The sequence below is a fragment of the Eleutherodactylus coqui genome, chromosome 3, assembly GCF_035609145.1.
Source record: "Eleutherodactylus coqui strain aEleCoq1 chromosome 3, aEleCoq1.hap1, whole genome shotgun sequence".
NCBI lineage: Eukaryota > Metazoa > Chordata > Amphibia > Anura > Eleutherodactylidae > Eleutherodactylus > Eleutherodactylus coqui.
This window is the reverse complement of record NC_089839.1, coordinates 117,950,513-117,968,713: the sequence shown is the minus strand read 5'-3', so window position 1 is coordinate 117,968,713 and position 18,201 is coordinate 117,950,513. Positions and strand designations below refer to the sequence as shown.

Sequence of the window (18,201 nt, the reverse complement as noted above, 5' to 3'; positions counted from 1 at the left end):
CTACGCCTGACATTCATTCAAAGGTGTACAATGTAAACTTTCAGTTTTGTTGTTTTAACATGAGCAAAAGTTGTGTTGTGCATGGAGAAGGAGACGGCCAAAAAATTGTTACCCCCACTCCTTAAGTGGCAGTCATTTATAGGTCTATGACTACCTATTTACACCATCTATGTGCCTTGATTCATATGTATTTCATTTTTAAAAAAACAACCCACACACACGTTTAAAACTATTTTATTAAACTAAAACAGCCTTTAACCCCTTCCCGCTCCAGGACGTACCGGTACGTCCTGGGAGCCTGGTACTTCGCGCAACAGGACGTACCGGTACGTCCTGGGGATAGCGCGGGATCACATAAGATCCCGCGCTATCCCGCAGTGGGAGCCGGCTGTCAGTCACAGCCGGCGTCCCGCTGCAACAGCGGGGGGGCATCGGAGATGCGCCCCCCGCTGTTAACCCCTTCCCTGCCGCGATCTAAGTAGATCACGGCGGGGAAAGAGTTCACAGAGGGATCGCGCTCCCTCTGTGTCTCCGGCCGGCTCTCGCGATGTCATTGGCCAGACACCGGCGTCCTGTATTGCCTGTGCCTATAATCGCTGTACAAGCGATAAGGCATGGCAGAGCAGTAGCTCTGCCATGCCTTATGACAGCGATCATAGGCATAGTGCTGCAAGTCCCTCAGAGGGACTCAAATAGTGAAAAAAAAGAGAAGAAAAGTGTAAAAAAAAGAAAAATGTAAAAAAAAAATGTAAAAAAAACCCTTTTTTATGCTTTTTCTAATATTAGCATAAAAAAAGGGAAACCAGTTAAAAAAAAAACCATAACACGGTTTAGAGAGATCAGATTATTGGCCTCCGCAAAAAGAGTTCATTTGCCTATGCACGCAGAAAGTAGACTGCAGGAAGGTCCCTGCAGCCTATAATGGGATAGTTGCAAGTTGAGCCTCTTTTAACCCACGTTGTTGGCCCAGCAAAAATTGTGCAACCACACAAACACGAATTACCGTGCTCACATTTTCAGGAGCATGCTGAAAATGTTCCACTTGCAAGTTGCACTTGCTGGTGAAAATTCCAAAAGCATAGTCGATGAAAAACAAAAACAACTTACGCAGGGTAACCGGAAGCCTTATCTCTGCGGAAATAGATGCCAGTGTCAGTATAGGAAAGGCTAGGATGAGCATCCTCAAATAAGGTGACCGTCAGGCAACAAAATGCCGTAAATGCGCAAGTCACCATAAAGGCTATTAAAATGTTCCTTTTGGCCACGCTTCGACAACATAGGGTAAACTCAAAGAGGCCACTTCTTCCTTCTCAGTTCATCCTCTTAGGTCTAGCGTCACTCTCCGATGTGGCTAGATAGTAGCCATGCCGACAAAACTACCTCATCATCAGAAGCCATGACAAAGAAATCTAGACAGCAATGCAAAATGCACCACAAACACCATAAAATGGAGGCTGGCCGATCATGTGACCTACAAATTGGCAGTTTTTGACATGCTAGCCCCAGCTAGTTTAGGACTGATGACCATGCCTCTTATTTGAAGTTGCTCAGATTGCTCAATTATATAATCGTACTGTAGAGTCGTGATGAAACGGATTTGCAGAAAATTTGCTCAGTTAGTTTTATGCTGCACTCTGGGGGCGCATGTCTAATGTCCATACAGGGAAGCCCCAGTTATGAAACGGAAGGTGTCTCTAGTAAGACGGCAAATCGGTGTATATACTGCAAATAATATTATACTATACATTACACTGTGTATCATATCTGATTGTAACCCTTAGTTTCTGATATTTGCCACAAACATTTAGAAAATATCTATCAGTAGCTTTAAACTTTGGGTTTGTGGCCAGAAAATCGATTTATTATTTATGCAATAGAACCTGTGAATCTTCCTTATTCACGCAGGTGATTTTTTTCCTCCATTCATTATGCAGCTATCACCCTCATATATATAAATGAGCTAGTGTTACCTTGGTTTCTATCTGAAACTTTCTTCTCAGATGGTCATGTGAACTGAGTTTTGACCAGCTCAGATCTACTTGAGTGTTTCTCATCAATCAATTTCATCTGTTGCATGAATCTTACCACAGATACTGCCTAGAGGAGGACACAGACTCTCCTATCACAGATGATGATCACACAGCTCCTGTCACACTGTTATAATAGAGGAGATCACAACTCATTCTTCTGACTACATACGTGTGGTCTGTAGCTTATTTAGGTGAATAGAGAATGTAATAATAGTATTCCCTTCAGCAGGCGGAAATGGTATAGTCCCCTAGCTAATGCTCTGCTGATACATCATGGGATTGATTGAAGATGAAATTAAAACATTCTCACTCTCAGGACTGTGATTTATATGTATCAGACAGGAGGCTGCACATCATGGTAGTGACTGAAAATACATAGTGAAGACCTCCAGCGCACGATAGGCAGGGATGGAAAAATGTGTTTTCGCTGGAGTGGCCATTCAACATATATTCTTTCATGTAACTAGAAGCTCTTGGGCTCCAATGCAAAATGTTTAAAAGGGCCCCCTACCTTCCATGTGCTATCTATACTACTGTTGTCGTCTTATGTGATGGAGGGGCCTTTGGGCCCTCTAAGGCTGCAGGGCCTGGTTGTAACAGCTACCTGTAAGGACTGGCGGTTCGCAGGTCCGTCGTGCCAGCACCGCCGGTCCTGTCACACGTGCGGCTGCTGTGCGACGCAGGGGGGCCCCTGTCCTCGTCACCTCCCCTGGCCACCGAGCTCCGCCTCGCCGCCGGGTTGCTAGGGACGCGGTGGGTGTTGCCCCGCGTCGCGTCCTAGGTATCATGGCAACCAGACATGTGTCTCCTCTCCTGCCTCCTGCAGGGCTGGGGGCGGATTCCCCAGTGCTGTTGGGTGCTCTCAGCTGCCGTCAGGCTCCCCGGCCCAATCAGCTGCTGGGGCGGGAGCTCTGACAGCATTTAAACCTGCTGGTGTCTGCAAACCAGTGCCAGTGTTAGTTTGGATTTCCTGCTACACCAGCGTACTGCGTATTCCTGACTCCTGACTCCTGAGTCCTGATACTGACACTGACTCTCTGCCTTTTGACCTGACGTTGCCTTTGCCTGACCCTCTTGTACCGCGTACCCTCTCGTTGCTGACCCGGATTGTCTGACTCTCCTTGCTGTTGTTTGTTCCAGTGTCTGTCTGTTTGTTAGTCCCAGTGTTCCCCTTCCTTAGTGAGTGTAGGGACCGTCGCCCAGTTGTCGCCCTGGGGCTTAGCCCAGGGGGGCAAGTAGGCAGGGACAGGGGTTGCGGGTATTTTCAGGGACTTCCAGTTTCCCGGACCCTGAGTCCTGACACTACCCAGCGCCATCTAAGGCTATGCCCCTGCATGTATCGACATAAAAGACAATACAGACCCAGATGACAGCTGCTCCCCAATGCACGTTTGACACTTTTTAAGGGACATATGAGTTTCTGTGCCATTTTTTAAATGTATTTTATGGCTTTTCATAATGAAGTATGTATATTTTTACCTTTCTATTAGAGTGTATTTATTTATACATAGATATTAGAGAGGAGTCCAGCCCTGCCAAAAATAGTGGATTTGAACAGCTAAACACTAATGTTAATGAAGGCCTTGAGGTTGAAGTGTGATATCCTCTTGCAGCATATGCCAAAATAATGTCCTGATCTATTTACTGCAGTGCCCATAGTGCAACAGGCACAAAAGGGTGTGCTTTTGGCATATATTTTGATAAAATACTTCAGGATCCTGTAGCCCCAATTATATTGAAAAGTACAGTTCAATATAAATGTATACACATGCAAAAGCACTTTGTTCACTGTTCAAATGCGTATCGCTGAAGCATGTGCAATTGCACATACATGCGTATTTGCACAGTGAACAAAGATTTGCGCACGTGTCTGTGCATACATCTGTATTTTTTTTTTGTGCCTACAAGGCATGTTCACGTGCGTGTGACACCCCCGCCCTGACTTAAAAGGCTATTTAGCTTAATGAGGTCTAGATGTGTTCTCTTTTTCACTGAATTGCGCAGCATATTGTGCATTTGTGCACACATTTATGCACCTCCCATAGACTTCTATGGAGGACTCGATGCGCAAATAGAGCAGGTCCTATATTTTTGAGTGCATTTATGAGAAATGTGCGTACAAAAAAGGGAAATGAGGATGAACCTATTGATATCAAAGTATTCTATTCTCTGCATATTGTGTACACCAAAAGCTCCATATGATGCCACCCTAACACTTGTGAGCGATCAATCATTGCCAGGTTGAAGTTGCAAGTCTGACAATTAACAGTAAATCATAAGTGTTAAAGGGGTTGTCCCGCGGCGAAATGCAATTTTTTTTTTTCAACCTACCCCCGCATTCTGCCCCGTTAAAATCAATACCGTTTGTAATTAAAAAAAAACAAACCGCTTACCTCCTTCCCAGTTCGCGCAGCATCTTCTTTTCTTCTTTTAAAGATAGCCGCCGGTGCTTTCCCAATGATGCACCGCGGTTTTCTCCCATGGTGCACCACGGGTCTTCTCCCATGGTGCACCATGGGCTCTGTGTGGTCCATTGCCGATTTCAGCCTCCTGATTGGCTGGAATCGGCACGCGTGACGGGGCGGAGCTATGCGATGACGCGTAGAAAGGGGCGGAGCCAGAACGCCGCTCGTGCCCGGACCGACCAGAAGGGAGAAGACCCTTCTGCGCAAGCGCGTCTAATCGGGCGATTAGACGCTGAAATTAGACGGAGCCATGGAGACGGGGACGCCAGCGCAGGGAAGGTAAGTGAATAACTTCTGTATGGCTCATATTTAATGCACGATGTATATTACAAAGTGCATTAATATTGCCATACAGAAGTGCTTAACCCCACTTGCTTTCGCGAGACAACCCCTTTAAGGCCCTTTTCATTGGAATAATACAAACTGCTCGTTAGATTGAGGGGTTAGCATGATAATTGTTAGGTTTTGAACGCTTGCAGTAAAAAATAATCAGTGATAAAGTGCTGATTGTATCTTTCATGCAAACCTAAAAATGGTCTGGTGCTGCATCATTCTGTCTAAATAGTTTAGTCATTCATCTATAAACGATTGTCTCTGAGACAGGGGTTGGGCATCTGCGTCTGATAGGTAATTCTATGTTCTTTCTGCCTGCTGAGGGGACAGTTTAATTATCACTACCTTATATATTCTTCTAAATAAGCTACAGACCATAAGTGTTACAGGAACTGCGTGATCAAGTAAAATAGGGGGTCAGCAGCACTCACCAAAACCAAATATGGGGAGGCTTTTTATGCTTTACTGCACGCCACAGAAGTAGATTGGATCCAGATCCAAAGTGACATGAATTGAAGACACAAAATGGCAGCAGAATGGTGTGCAGCTTCATGCATCCATGAGGATAAGAGATGAGCGAACGAGCTCGTTTAGAGCAATTACTCGATCGAGCATCGCTTTTTTTCGAGTAACTGCCTAATCGGGCGAAAATATTTGGGGGGCGCCGGGGGTAAGCAGGGGGTTGCGGGAAGGAGTGGGGGGGGGGGGGGGAGAGAGAGCTCCCCCTTTTTCCCCCCTGCTACCCCCCACTCCACCCCGCCCCCAGCGCCCCCCGAATCTTTTCGCCCAAGTAGGCAGTTACTCGAAAAAAGCGATGCTCGATCAAGTAATTGTCCTAAACGAGCACGTTCGCTCATCTTTAATGAGGATGCGTCTTTATTCCTTCATGATCACAGGAACTGTGTGATCATCATCAGTAACTGTGACAGGAGTGTTTGTGTCTCCCTCCAAGCAATTTCTGCGGTAGGGTCCAGGTAATAACATGAAACATGAGAATCTGACTAGTTTTGAGAACACATAAACCTAAGTAAATCTGAGTTGGTCAGAAATAAGATCACATGACAAGAAGGATTCCAGGAGTTTCAGATAGAAAGAAATGACTAACCAAGTTAATACTAGCTGACTTATATGTACTGGGGGTAGGGAGAGGGTGGTGATTACAACATAATGAATGAAAAAACAAATCACCGGAGTGGCCCACAAAAATTAAATTGTAATATCTCTTTATGTGTTTTTATTAACCCTGTGCTTTATTTTATACCTAAATATGGATAATAATCCAGTTATGGTGATGGAATATTTTTCTTTCTCCTCTGTCTTTAGAGTGTGCAGCCGGATCCAGCATCACCAGTCCATGTAAGTTAGAGATTGCATCTTCACTAAATACACCTGCATGTTATCGTGTTAGAAAAAAGTAAATGTGATTTGCATTAATTAATTAAGATTACAAGATTCCTCTCATATGTACATGTACAGTATGTCAATTTGAGAAAACATGGCTACTATAAGTCATATGTAGGAAAACACTACCAATGAAAGTTTATTGTGTTAGAATAGTTTGTCAGGGCGCTGCTGGCGCTAACAGGACTGATCACAGGTGCAGGTCCGGGCTAGCACCATGACATCGGCATCAGACAACGTGATGCACCTTTTGGTGCATGTGCAGTTTCATTCTGCATCTGTCACTGAGGGAGAAACATCTCTGCTGAGTTGCTGTTTTGATAGCTGAGAAGTCAATTAGTCCAGTCAGTCTATCGGGACTCTCTTGTAGAGTACTTAAACCAGCTCCTCCAAGGAGAGGATGCTGGTTATATTTTTGTATACTAGTCAGCATTCAGTGTTCATGTGTGCTCTGTGTTATTTTGTGCTCAGCTCTCAGTATTCATGGTTGCCTTTGTTTCTTCCAAGGCTGCATTCACATGGGCATTAGCACATTGGCCCAAGATTCTTGGGTACACCTCGCATCACACAGCACATGTGTGGGACATTGCACATTACATATGCTATTCTCAAGTGAGATTCAAACAAAAATAGTATGTGAAAAGAAAATCACAGAAAGCAGCCAAATACTCACTGGTATACTGATGCAAGAGGGCAGGTATGGACAGCACTTATCCCCCAACATGCATCAGCCAGAATGCTAAATGGAGAAGCGAGTAACAAATGTGAAGACACTAATGAAACAGCCACTCACTAATCCTCCTTTTATCGCTGCTTAGTGTTTATTCCTACACAAAAGAGTAGATACAGGGTGTCAGGCCACATGGTACAAGTAGTGCACCATGCAGTGCTACAATCTATTAATATTGCCATATATGAATCTAGCAGGTTGCCCTGCACCGCACAGGTGAACCACACACTGCATGTCACTGACACATACGAGGTATTGGTTGATATTTTGGCCAAAATATGTGAGCCCACAACCCACAAAAAGGGCCCTTGTGTATTGTCGGTCCCTAGACTAACATTAGTTAAAATCACAGAAAGAGAAATATCAGACAAAAAAGTCACAGAAAGCAGCCATATACTCACTGTTATACTGAAATAATAGGGCAGGCATATAAACCATGTAACGCCCAACATGCAGACAGCCAGAATACCAAATGGAGGAGAGCGTAACATGTGAGGATATTGATGAGCAGCCACTCACAAACCCTCCTTTTATTGAGGAGGGTGGCTGTTTGGTGTTTATTCCTGCTCAAAAAAGTGAATACAGGTTATCATACCACATAATACATATGATGCACCATGGAGGGCCTACAATAAATGAAGACCCGTGATGTGGGTTGTGGGCTCACGTATTTTGGCAAAAGTATCAGCTTACACCTTGTATTTATCAGTAAAATGCAGTCCGGCTTTGAACGCTGGAGGAGTCCCAGGGTGCCAGTGCCGATGTTGTTCACCTATGGGATTCACATATGGCATCATTAATAGGTTGTAAGCCTGCATGGTGCACTACACATACCATGTGGTCTGACACCCTGCATTTACTCTTGTGCAGTGATAAGGGCTAAGGAGCCTCCCCTCTCAGTATAAGGCTGACCCATCAGTTTTCTCACTTGTGTTACTTGCTCCTTTGTTTAGCATTCTGGCTGTCTGCATGTTGAGGGATGTTATACCTCTACCTGCCCTCTTGTATTAGTATTTAGGCGAGTATATAGCTGAAGTCTGGGATTTTTTTGGGCCTGTTTGATATTTCCCTTTCTGTGATTTTAAAAATAGGATTTGCAACTATTTTCAAACTTAGACCATTAATCCGAGTGAAAAATCGCTTATGTGAATGAACCCATTCTAATGAATGGATTATTTTTCCGTGAATTCTGCCCATCTTGGAGAAATATCAGCCATGTAAATATGGGTTTACTAAAGCCCCTAAGTGGGTTTATACAGTTACTTTAAAAAATATTCTTTTTTAAAACGTTTTGCTGAGCAAAAATATGTAGGTCAGAGTAGCAGTTAGATGTTCTGTATTGCTGTGATATCGGTACTCCTCTACAAAGGGATTCAGCATTTTATGTAAATTAGTATAGTATATATTGTATATGTAAACTGCAAACTGTTGTTCAATAGTGGATTTACAAACTAAATCGCTAAATAAATTATTTGCATATTTATTTTGTCTCATTTATTTTTTCCAAGGGCTATAATCAAATAATAACATACAGCAGACCAGTTTATTTTTGTATTATTTGTGGACTCATTCTCCTCCTGGATGCTGGAACCAAATGCGCAGAGATGCAATTGCCTACAATTTATGGATTTCATTTACTGTCTCCAAATTTGTTTCAAACAATGAGAGATATAACTATTAGTAAGTCTTTTTAATGTACAGATTGATATATGTCAAATAATTATGTGTGAGCTGTCAAATACGCTTGCTGGAGTTATCCAAACAATATTGGAACAGGCTTTATATTATGGTTCAAAAATTATTTTATTGAAAAGCAACAATTCACAATGAGGACCAAGTATACATCATATTAATAGGGTTTACATTGTTGATACAAAAATACCTTGCCTGTGTATAGCACATTAAGAATAGCCTTCACATTGTAATTCATTTGCAAAGCAAATTCCCTTACCACAAAACAAGTGGTTTAGGACAAACTTTGTAAGAAAACAGAGTAGAGAGAAAACAGGATTGTGGAAAAAAAAGAGTGCGGAGGAGAAAAAGAAGCCCTGATGGAATAGAAACTAGAATACTTAAGGCTCCTTGGCCCGGGTGCAGCAGCATCCCGTAACAAACTCTATAGTTATGCCAGTGGTGGATTGGTTAGCAGCAGAAAAGAATATATTGATTTCTAATCACTGTGAAAACTTGAGGTGCATTTATACCTTGTTAGAGTATTTGGTTTAATTTGCATATTACTCTAAGGCCTTAGTCACACGGGCGTTTTTTCCCGCGATTTGCGGATCGCATGACGCATGCGCATCCGCAAATCGCGTGACCGGGGCCGAAGAATCGCCTGAAAATACTGCTCCTAGCCGCGTTTCAATAGAAACGGACCGGAGCTGTCCAGCGCATTGAATTCAATGGAGCCGGCAATACAGCCGGCTCCATTGAAAGCAATGCGCTGCGGGCGATCGCGGGATGAATTTTCGGGAAGGGCTTAAATATATAAGCCCTTCCCTGAAATTCATCCAGAAATGTGTAAAAACAAAAAAAATATATATACTCACCTTGTCCCGACAGACGGAGTTCAGCCGCAGCCGGCGGCAGTTCTCCTGAACTGCTCAGAGTAGTATTCAGCAGCCGGGGATTTAAAATCCCCGCCTGCTGAATGAGCTGCCTCTGATTGGTCACAGCCTGACCAATCAGAGGCAGCTCCCACTCACACCTATTCATGAATTCATGAATGGGTGTGAGTGAGAGCTGCCCCTGGTTGGTCCCTGCGCTGAGCCAATCAGAGGCAGCACTCACCCATTGTTACTGTTACAGCTGTGGCAGAGGAGAATGATTTGTCTACTATATGTTCTCAATGGGGTCGGCGCTGCTGCCGCCGGCCCCATTGAGCGCATATAGAGAAGAGAACAGGAATCGCAGATAGGTGCGATCTGCGATTTCTGTTCTATAATTTATCGGACGAGGGCATAAAAAGCGCTCATGTGTCCGATACCATTGCAAAGCAATGGTTTTCTAAAATCGCCGGACGCATGTGCATGCGCAAATCGCGCGAAAAAATGCCCCTTTGACTGAGCCCTAAGGGTATTGTAGTCCTATCAATCAGGTACTCTAATTATCTCTACTGTGCACTGGAGATGAACTTGCGATGCAACACAGAAGTGGATGAGTTGCAGCTCTAAGCTCTTCTGAGCTAAAAACTTCCTTTTTTAAATTTTTTAGAGATAAATGAGAAATAACAATGACCAATCAGTGTCTGGCAACACCCGGTAATTATCCTATCAATGATTGACAACCTGTAGAACATATTTTTGCCAGTGAATCATTTTAAAATATAATATATGATACATTAATTTATTAATCGTATGAGCAAGCGAATATCTATAAACCTATATATTGCCTTAACCCTGATGATTCTCTGCTTATCAACTGACCTTTAGACAGGTCAAATATAGTTCTGTCTAGAGACTGTTCATCTTTTCGACTGATTTCACAAGTCTAAGCAAAATTGCAATAACCCAAAGAAATAATGTGTAAAATAAATTAAATAGATTACTCTTATATACCTGTTAGGAGTCTCTAGGTTGCGCCAACCAGTATTATATCTCCTTGGCATGATGGGACATGTGCCAGTGAGGTAATTTTCCTTGGTTACCTGATGTGAGGTGAGGTTGTCAGCAAGAAAATTGTCTTGCATGTTGCTTTTATATTTGTAGCTGACCTGGGCTTGCATGGCATGTTGAATCAGGTTTGTTTCACTGGAGATACATTGTTCTACTTTTTGTGCTGGCTCAGTACTACTGTTTGATTCATGAAGCTTAAAGGGGTTGTCTCGAGGAAGCAGTGAATTTTTTTTTTTTGCCCAGTCCCCCTAATTAAGCATACATTACTAAGCCCCCCTGTAAATGACTTTTCTAGCTGGTTTGTACTTACAGTTCTAGCGTTTCAGCAACTTATAAAAATTTTCCCAAGATGGCTGCCGGCTCTTTTCCCATCGCTTGCTGTAGCCCGACGTGCGCGCTCCCGAGACGCTACCAACTGTGTCTCCCTGACAACCAGACGCCCCGCAGCCGCCGACCGGACCCCTGGATTGAACGCGGCCGACCTCGGCACACAGTCACCCACCGCCAGGCGGCAGGTAACCGTCGCAGCCCCCCCCCGGCACAGCGGCAGCCCCCCCCGGCACAGCGGCAGCCCCCCCCGGCACAGCGACAGCCCCCCCCCGGCACAGCGACAGCCCCCCCGGCACAGCGACAGCCCCCCCCCCGGCACAGTGACAGCCCCCCCTGGCACAGCGACAGCCCCCCCTGGCACAGCGACAGCCCCCCCCGGCACAGCGACAGCCCCCCCCCCGGCACAGCGACAGTTCCCCCGGCCCATCACTTACCTGGGCGGCAGGACGGCGGGACAGCTGGGCGGCTTCTCGGGACAGCTGTGCGGCTCTGCACCTTCCTCTAACAGAGGATGGTACAGAATGGCCGCTCCAGCGCGATCCCGAGCAGTGACAGCTCGTCTGCGCATGCGCAGAAGAGCTGTAGCGGCGAGCACACTGAAGCGGCTCGTGCTGAGAGGAGAAGACCGGACTGCGCAAGCGCGTCTAAAAAAGCAAGCTGCCAGCGAATTTAGACGGAACCATGGAGACGAGGACGCTAGCAACGGAGCAGGTAAGTGAATAACTTCTGTATGGCTCATATTTAATGCACGATGTATATTACAAAGTGCATTAATATGGCCATACAGAAGTGTATAACCCCACTTGATTTCGCGAGACAACCCCTTTAACATACCTGGACATGCGTTGTAATGAATCTTGCAGTTTGAGGTTCAGACTCAGTATGCTGCTTTGCAAATCTGGGTACTGTATATCCTCCAGGATCTCTGCTTTTGTGGTTGTAGATTCCTTTTCTAATGCTAGTTTCCCACTTCGTCCATCCTGACAGCACACATGGAGGTTGCCCTTTGACCTCGTTGGTACAGGAAGAGGAGAGTTTAAAAGGCTGCCTCCCACCTCTATTCTCCAGTGTTTTTCCTGTCCCAACGGGACACGGGAGAGTTTTGTGTGTGCCGAGGATGGATTTTTTCTTACCGAGATTCGGCAGATCTTTTGCGCCGCCGCCCCGCGGGGGGGGGGGGGGGGGGGGAGTCCGGTGGTTTCCTGCTGGAGCAGAAGGCCCCTCCACAAATGTCGGGCATCCCTGCGGAGGAGGCAAAAAAAAACATGATGAAAGAGGGTCTGGCTTCTGCTGCTGCAGCAAGCCCAGACACCCCCTGGTCGGTCTTACTTACCCATCTGGATTTCGCTGGGCCGCGCCTGTTAGGATGGCTTGCGACCGCTGTCCGTGGCAGCTTGTCGGCTTTGGCTTGTGGCTGCAGGATGGCCATGTCGGAGACGTGCCGCGTCGGGCGGTGAAACGGCCGCACCTAAGAGTGATGCCCCGTGTCAGCCGGTGACGCACGCGCGCATTGGGGGCGTGCCGCAAATGACTTTAGACGCTGGGGACGGACCCAGACGCCAGCAACGCGCCTGGTGGCGCCAAGTTCAAAATAAAAGGCGCCCTTTTCCCCTTGCAGTTCACCCTTTTAGGAAGACTGCTCAGAATTCTTCCTACCAGCTCTGCAGAAGAATGGAAAGCGTGGAAGGAGACAGGGGAAGTGCAGCGAATGTGAGTTGTCCCCTTGGACAAAAAAACCTCTTGTGTAACTGCACTATTATCCTCCAATTTAATAGTCTCTCGTGCATTTCCATTGCAGGAGGATGCATCCAAAAAGTGGAATCTAAAAGAAGGCTCAGGAAGTGCGTATTATGCGCCAAAACACTGGAGGATAATGCGAAAAAACTTGTATGTGTCGAGTGCACGTCTAAAATTGTTAAAGAGGAACAACAATCTTTAATGGAAGTTATCTGCCTGATGGTGCGGGAGGAAGTCCAGGCAATTAAAACCAATCCTGCTTCCCAACCTGAGCCTGGGCCGTCTAGGCCTGCAAAAAGGGCTCGAATGCAGGATCTGGCTTCTTCGGACTCCGATGAGTCAGACTTGGATATGTCTAAAGGTGAAATTTCAGACTTGTCCACGCGGGTCCTGTTAGAGGATGACGAAAAAAAGTATTACTTTTCAAACTGTGATTTAGAAGAGCTAATAGCAGCAGTTCGTAATACAATGGAAGTATCAGACGTTCAACAACCAAGGTCCGTTCAGGACGAGATGTTTGGCGGGCTGAGAACAAGACGTCACAAGTGTTTTCCCGTTAATCAAACACTAAAACAACTGGTGGAAGATGAATGGGAAAAGGCAGAGAAACAGTTGTCGATGTCCAAAGACTTCAAGGACAGGCTCGTGTTCTCCGCTGATGAAACTAAATTATGGAACACAGTTCCGAAAGTCAACATTCAAGTCGCTAAATTAATTAAAAAGGCAGCACTCCCATTTGAGGATGCTTCACAGCTTAAGGATCCCATGGACCGGAAGGTGGACGGGCTCCTCAAGCGTGATTGGGAGACTACAGCCAACTTGATAAACGCTAACATAGCGGCTACCTCAGTCGCTCATTCCATGTACATATGGTTGTCATAACTGGAGTCGCATTTGAGGCAGAAAACTTCAAGAGAAGAGTTAGCAGAATGCATACCTTTGGCTGATGCTTCGGCCGAATCAGTTCGGTTTTCAGCAAAAAACGCAGTTATGCAATACCGCTAGGTGTGCACTGTGGCTCTGAGCATGGTCAGGTGACACCACTTCAAAAAACAAGTTGTGCTCAATTCCCTTCCAAGGGGAATACTTATTTGGTCCTGTGCTGGACAAAATTCTGGGAAAGGCAGGAGACAAGAAGAAGGGGTTCCCATCAGATTTCTCCGCCAGAAGCGGCACAGGGTTCAGGCAGTCCTTTCGTTCCAGAGGTCAAAGAGGCAAAGGCAAGACAGGCAGGTGGTCCTACGCAAAGGGAGGTAAGGGTAAATCTTCCCTTTTCTTCCCACCAAGGCCAGAACGAAAATAATTCCACAATTCCGGTAGGGGGCAGGTTACGCCAATTCGCAGGGAGATGGCCTTAGGTTACTGAGAATCCCTGGGTATTGGAAATTGTTTCGTCAGGGTATAGAATTGAGTTTGATTCCCTACCTTCTAGGAAATTTTTGGTTACCTCAAACCAATCCCTCCTTCTGCAGACTAGATTAGAAGAAGGGGTTGAGAACCTGTTGCAGATAGGGGCGGTGCTTCCAGTTCCTTCATCACAGCGAGGGTTTGGGTATTATTCACCATTATTTTTGGTGCCAAAACCAAATGGTTCCTTTAGAATCATTCTTAATTTAAAATCCCTGAATAATTATATACGTATATATAATGGCCATTTCAAAATGGAAACCATGAACTCTGCAATTCTGTTGATTAATCAGTCAGACGTAATGTGTACGATCGACTTGAAAGATGCGTACTTTCATATACCTATTCATCCTGCGTACCAAAAATTCCTTTGGTTTGCAGTCAGAATAAAGTCAAAATTTTTTCATTTTCAGTTTGTTTGTTTGTCTGCCGTTCGGCATTTCAATCGCCCAAAGAATTTTTTCAAAAGTAATGATAGCACCAATAGGATTCCTTAGGAATCAAGGTATCTGTATAGTACCTTATTTAGATGATTTATTACTTCTCTCGGAAAATTCCGAAACTATGGAACAATATTTAGACAAGATCCTAGGCCTCTTTTCGGATCTGGGATGGCTGATTAATTTAGAAAAATCAAGCCTTCAGCCAGATACCAAAAATGTTTTTTGTGGAGTTTTATTAGATTCCCGCATATGTTGTTCTTTTTTATCCTCCGGTAAGAGGACAGATCTAATTTCTTCCGTCAAGAGATTTCAGAAGAAAGGTTGGGTCTCTGTTAGAGAGACCATGGGGATTCTGGGCCAGATGTCAGCCTGTTTTTCCATGGTGAACTGGTCCAGGATTCACTCCAGAGTTTTACAACAAAAATTATTGTCAGTATGGGATGGAAGTCAGTCTTCCCTAGACGTAAAATTTAGGCTATCATTAGTCGTCAAAACTTCCTTAAATTGGTGGCTGTCCCCGCAGAATCTTAGGGAAGGAGTACCATGGGATCCTTCTCCGCTAGTAGTAGTAACTACCGACGCTAGTAGATGAGGATGGGGGGCAACAGTCGCAGATACTATCCTTCAAGGTTCCTGGTCTCCCTACGTCAGCTCCCTATCTTCGAATTATAGGGAACTTAGAGCAATTTTTCAGAAATTAATCCAGGCAGAAGGTACACTGCAAGAACAGCATGTCAAAATTCTGTCCGATAATATAACAGCAGTCTCTTTCATTCGCCACCAGAGTGGAACCAGGCACCCTCACCTACAACGCCTGTCGAAAGGATATTTACGTGGGCGGAAGAGAATGTAAGATCCCTGTCAGCAGTGCATCTAAAGGGCTCTCTAAATGTGGTCACGGATTATCTAAGTCAGGAGGAAATAAATCCAGGAAACTGGTCCCTGAATACGGACGTATTCTAGTCTGTAACAGTCGGTGGGGCTCCCCGCAAGTGGACTTGTTTGCGGACAAAAACAACAAAGGGTGCCAAAAATTTTATTCCCTGAACATCAGAGACAGACCATTGACACTGGATGCTTTATCCCAAAATTGGGAGATGGATCTGGCCTATGCCTTTCCTCCTCTTCCTCTGATAACCCGAGTTCTGAGGAAAATCCGCAACAGCCAAACCAGGGTTATTCTGATAGCATCTGCGTGGCCAAAAAGACCCTGGTACCCGCTGTTAAAATCCCTGCTCATGCATGCTCTGATTGCACTTCCCCTGAGAAAGGACTTTCTGTCCCAAGGTCCAGTCTTCTGTCAGTAGATTCACCAGTTGAAGTTGACGGCTTGGCTCCTGAGCACCGTAGGCTGAGGAAGCAAGGATTGCCAGACAAGGTAATTGAAACGATTCTTAAAAGTCGGAAAGTATCTACCTCAAAAATCTATTCCAAAGTCTGGAAAAAATTTTCACATTGGCATAGACCTCAGGTTCCGGACATGGATAAACCTGACCTATCAAAAATTTTAGAATTTTTGCAGGATGGTCTGGACATGGGTCTTAGCCCCAGAACTCTAAGAGTTCAGGTCGCAGCTCTGATCTCGGTATTTGATCGCCAGCTAAGCAAAAATAAATGGATTCGTAGATTTTTGCAGGGGGCCGACAGACTTACCGTATTTTTCGCTCTATAAGACGCACCTGATGATTAGACGCACCTACAGTAGGTTTTAGAGAAGGAAAATGGGGAAAAATTATTTTGAACTCCCCCAGACCAGGCAGTGAGGGAGGTATTACATTAGGAATAAAGAGCAGTAGTACTGCCTCGGAATGAAGTGTATACCACCAGATCAACCTGCCATTAAGGATCCAGGAAAGCTGAGTGTAAATGTAATGGTTATCTTTCTACTTGTCACCCAGCTTTCCAGGAGCCCTGAATGTCATGTTTGACTAGTTATAGCAATGCATGTTGTATACATGCTTGCATAACTCTGGAGTTGGCATTCAGGATCCTGGAAGAGCTGGGTGACAATGTAATGAGCATTCCATTTTGGGTGGGCCGCTCTGCTCTCCTGCTGTGTTGGCTTTGTATGCAGGCTGCACATTCGCTCTATAGGACACACTGACTTTTTCTCCCCACTTTGGAGGGTAAAAAAGTGCGTCTTATAGAGCGAAAAATAAGGTAAACCTTTTGTCAGAAAGTCGATTATGGCCTGGGATCTCAATCTAGTTCTGTATAACCTATGCCAACATCCATTTGAACCAATTGAGTCCATATCTCTTAGAAATCTGTCAAGCAAAGTGGCCTTTTTGACAGCCATAACAACTGCTAGAAGGGTTAGTGAACTTCAGGCCCTGTCCTGTAGAGAACCCTATTTAACCCCTTAGTGACCAAGCCTGTTTGCGCCTTAATGACCAGACCAAATTTTGGAAATCTGACATGTGTCACTTTGACATAGAATAACTCCATAAAGGTTTTGCATATCCAAGTGATTCTGACATTGTTTTTTTGTCACATATTATACTTCATTTAGGTGGTGAAAATAGTCCGATGGAATTTATGTATATTTATTAATAGCACCAAAATTGGGAAATTTTTGAAGAAATTGTCATTTTTTTCACATTTTCAACTGCAATATCTCAAATATGTGCAAACATACTGTACAAATTTTTGAGAAGGTATATATTTCCATCTATTTACTTTATTCTGGACGCACATTAGAAAAACTTCAGTTTTTTTAACCATTTAAGAGATGTACACATTAAACATTGCTTTTTAACATTTTGAGAAACATTTTCTTTTCCTACACCAAGCCAAGATTGCAAAGGCTTGTAGGTGTCAAAATGATAGATTCCTCAACAAATGACCCCATTTTAAAAACGACACACCTTAATGTATTCACTAAGGGGGGTCATGAGTATTTTTACCCCACAGTTTTTTTTCAGGAATTAATGCAATTTAGAGTAGAAAAAATAAAATTTCATATTTTTGCAAATATGCCATTTAAAAGATGGGATCTTTTTCTATAGTGCACATGAAAATGAGTATTTGCACCCAAAATGGATACCCGTTTGTTACGTGTTCAGAAACATACTCATTGTGGCCCTCATATTATGTCCGTATGCACAACGGGGCCCACACCGAAAGGAGCAGCCGGTGGCTTTCAGAACAGTCATTTTGCTTGAAGGTGATTTAGGCCCCATTGCCCACTTGTAGAACTCTTGAGTGGCCAAAACAATGGAGAACCACCACAAATGACTCCATTTTGAAAACTAGACCCCTTAACGAATTCATCTAGGAGTGTACTGCGTATTGTGACCACACAGTTTTTGAATGAATCTAAGCAAAGCAGGAGGAAAAAAATACAATTTTCATTTTTTGGCAATTGTGTCACTTTTAAACCTTTTTTTTTGTACAGCATACATAATAATAAAGACTTTCACCCCAAAATGGCCCTAATACTATGTCTGTATGCACAACGGGGCTCAAACCGAAACGCGCATCAAACTTCAACTGTCTTAACTTTTACATAATTGCCATTATCCATTGAATAACGGCGATCACGTGACCGGGGACCGCTCACTGCAGCCCTCGGTCACTGCTCCAGGCTCTCGGCTACCTTTAGTAGCCAGGAGCAAGGAGACTTTAAATTTTACGGGCCCTCCACAGCTTCTGCGCTTGCATCCACTATTTTGCTGATGGGCAGATGCGCCAAAGTTGGAGAAAGGTCCG

The 18,201-nt window shown here is 44.6% G+C and overlaps 1 protein-coding gene across 1 annotated transcript in view; it reads left to right on the top strand.

Moving 5' to 3' along the window:
* The window catches only part of PCNX2 (pecanex 2), a 397,565-nt gene that overhangs the window by 111,195 nt on the left and 268,169 nt on the right, over positions 1 to 18,201 (top strand). The window contains exons 11-12 of the mRNA XM_066594873.1: positions 6,152 to 6,184; positions 8,468 to 8,639. Of these exons, the coding sequence (XP_066450970.1) occupies positions 6,152 to 6,184; positions 8,468 to 8,639 (205 nt within the window). The remainder of the gene's footprint in view (positions 1 to 6,151; positions 6,185 to 8,467; positions 8,640 to 18,201) is intronic.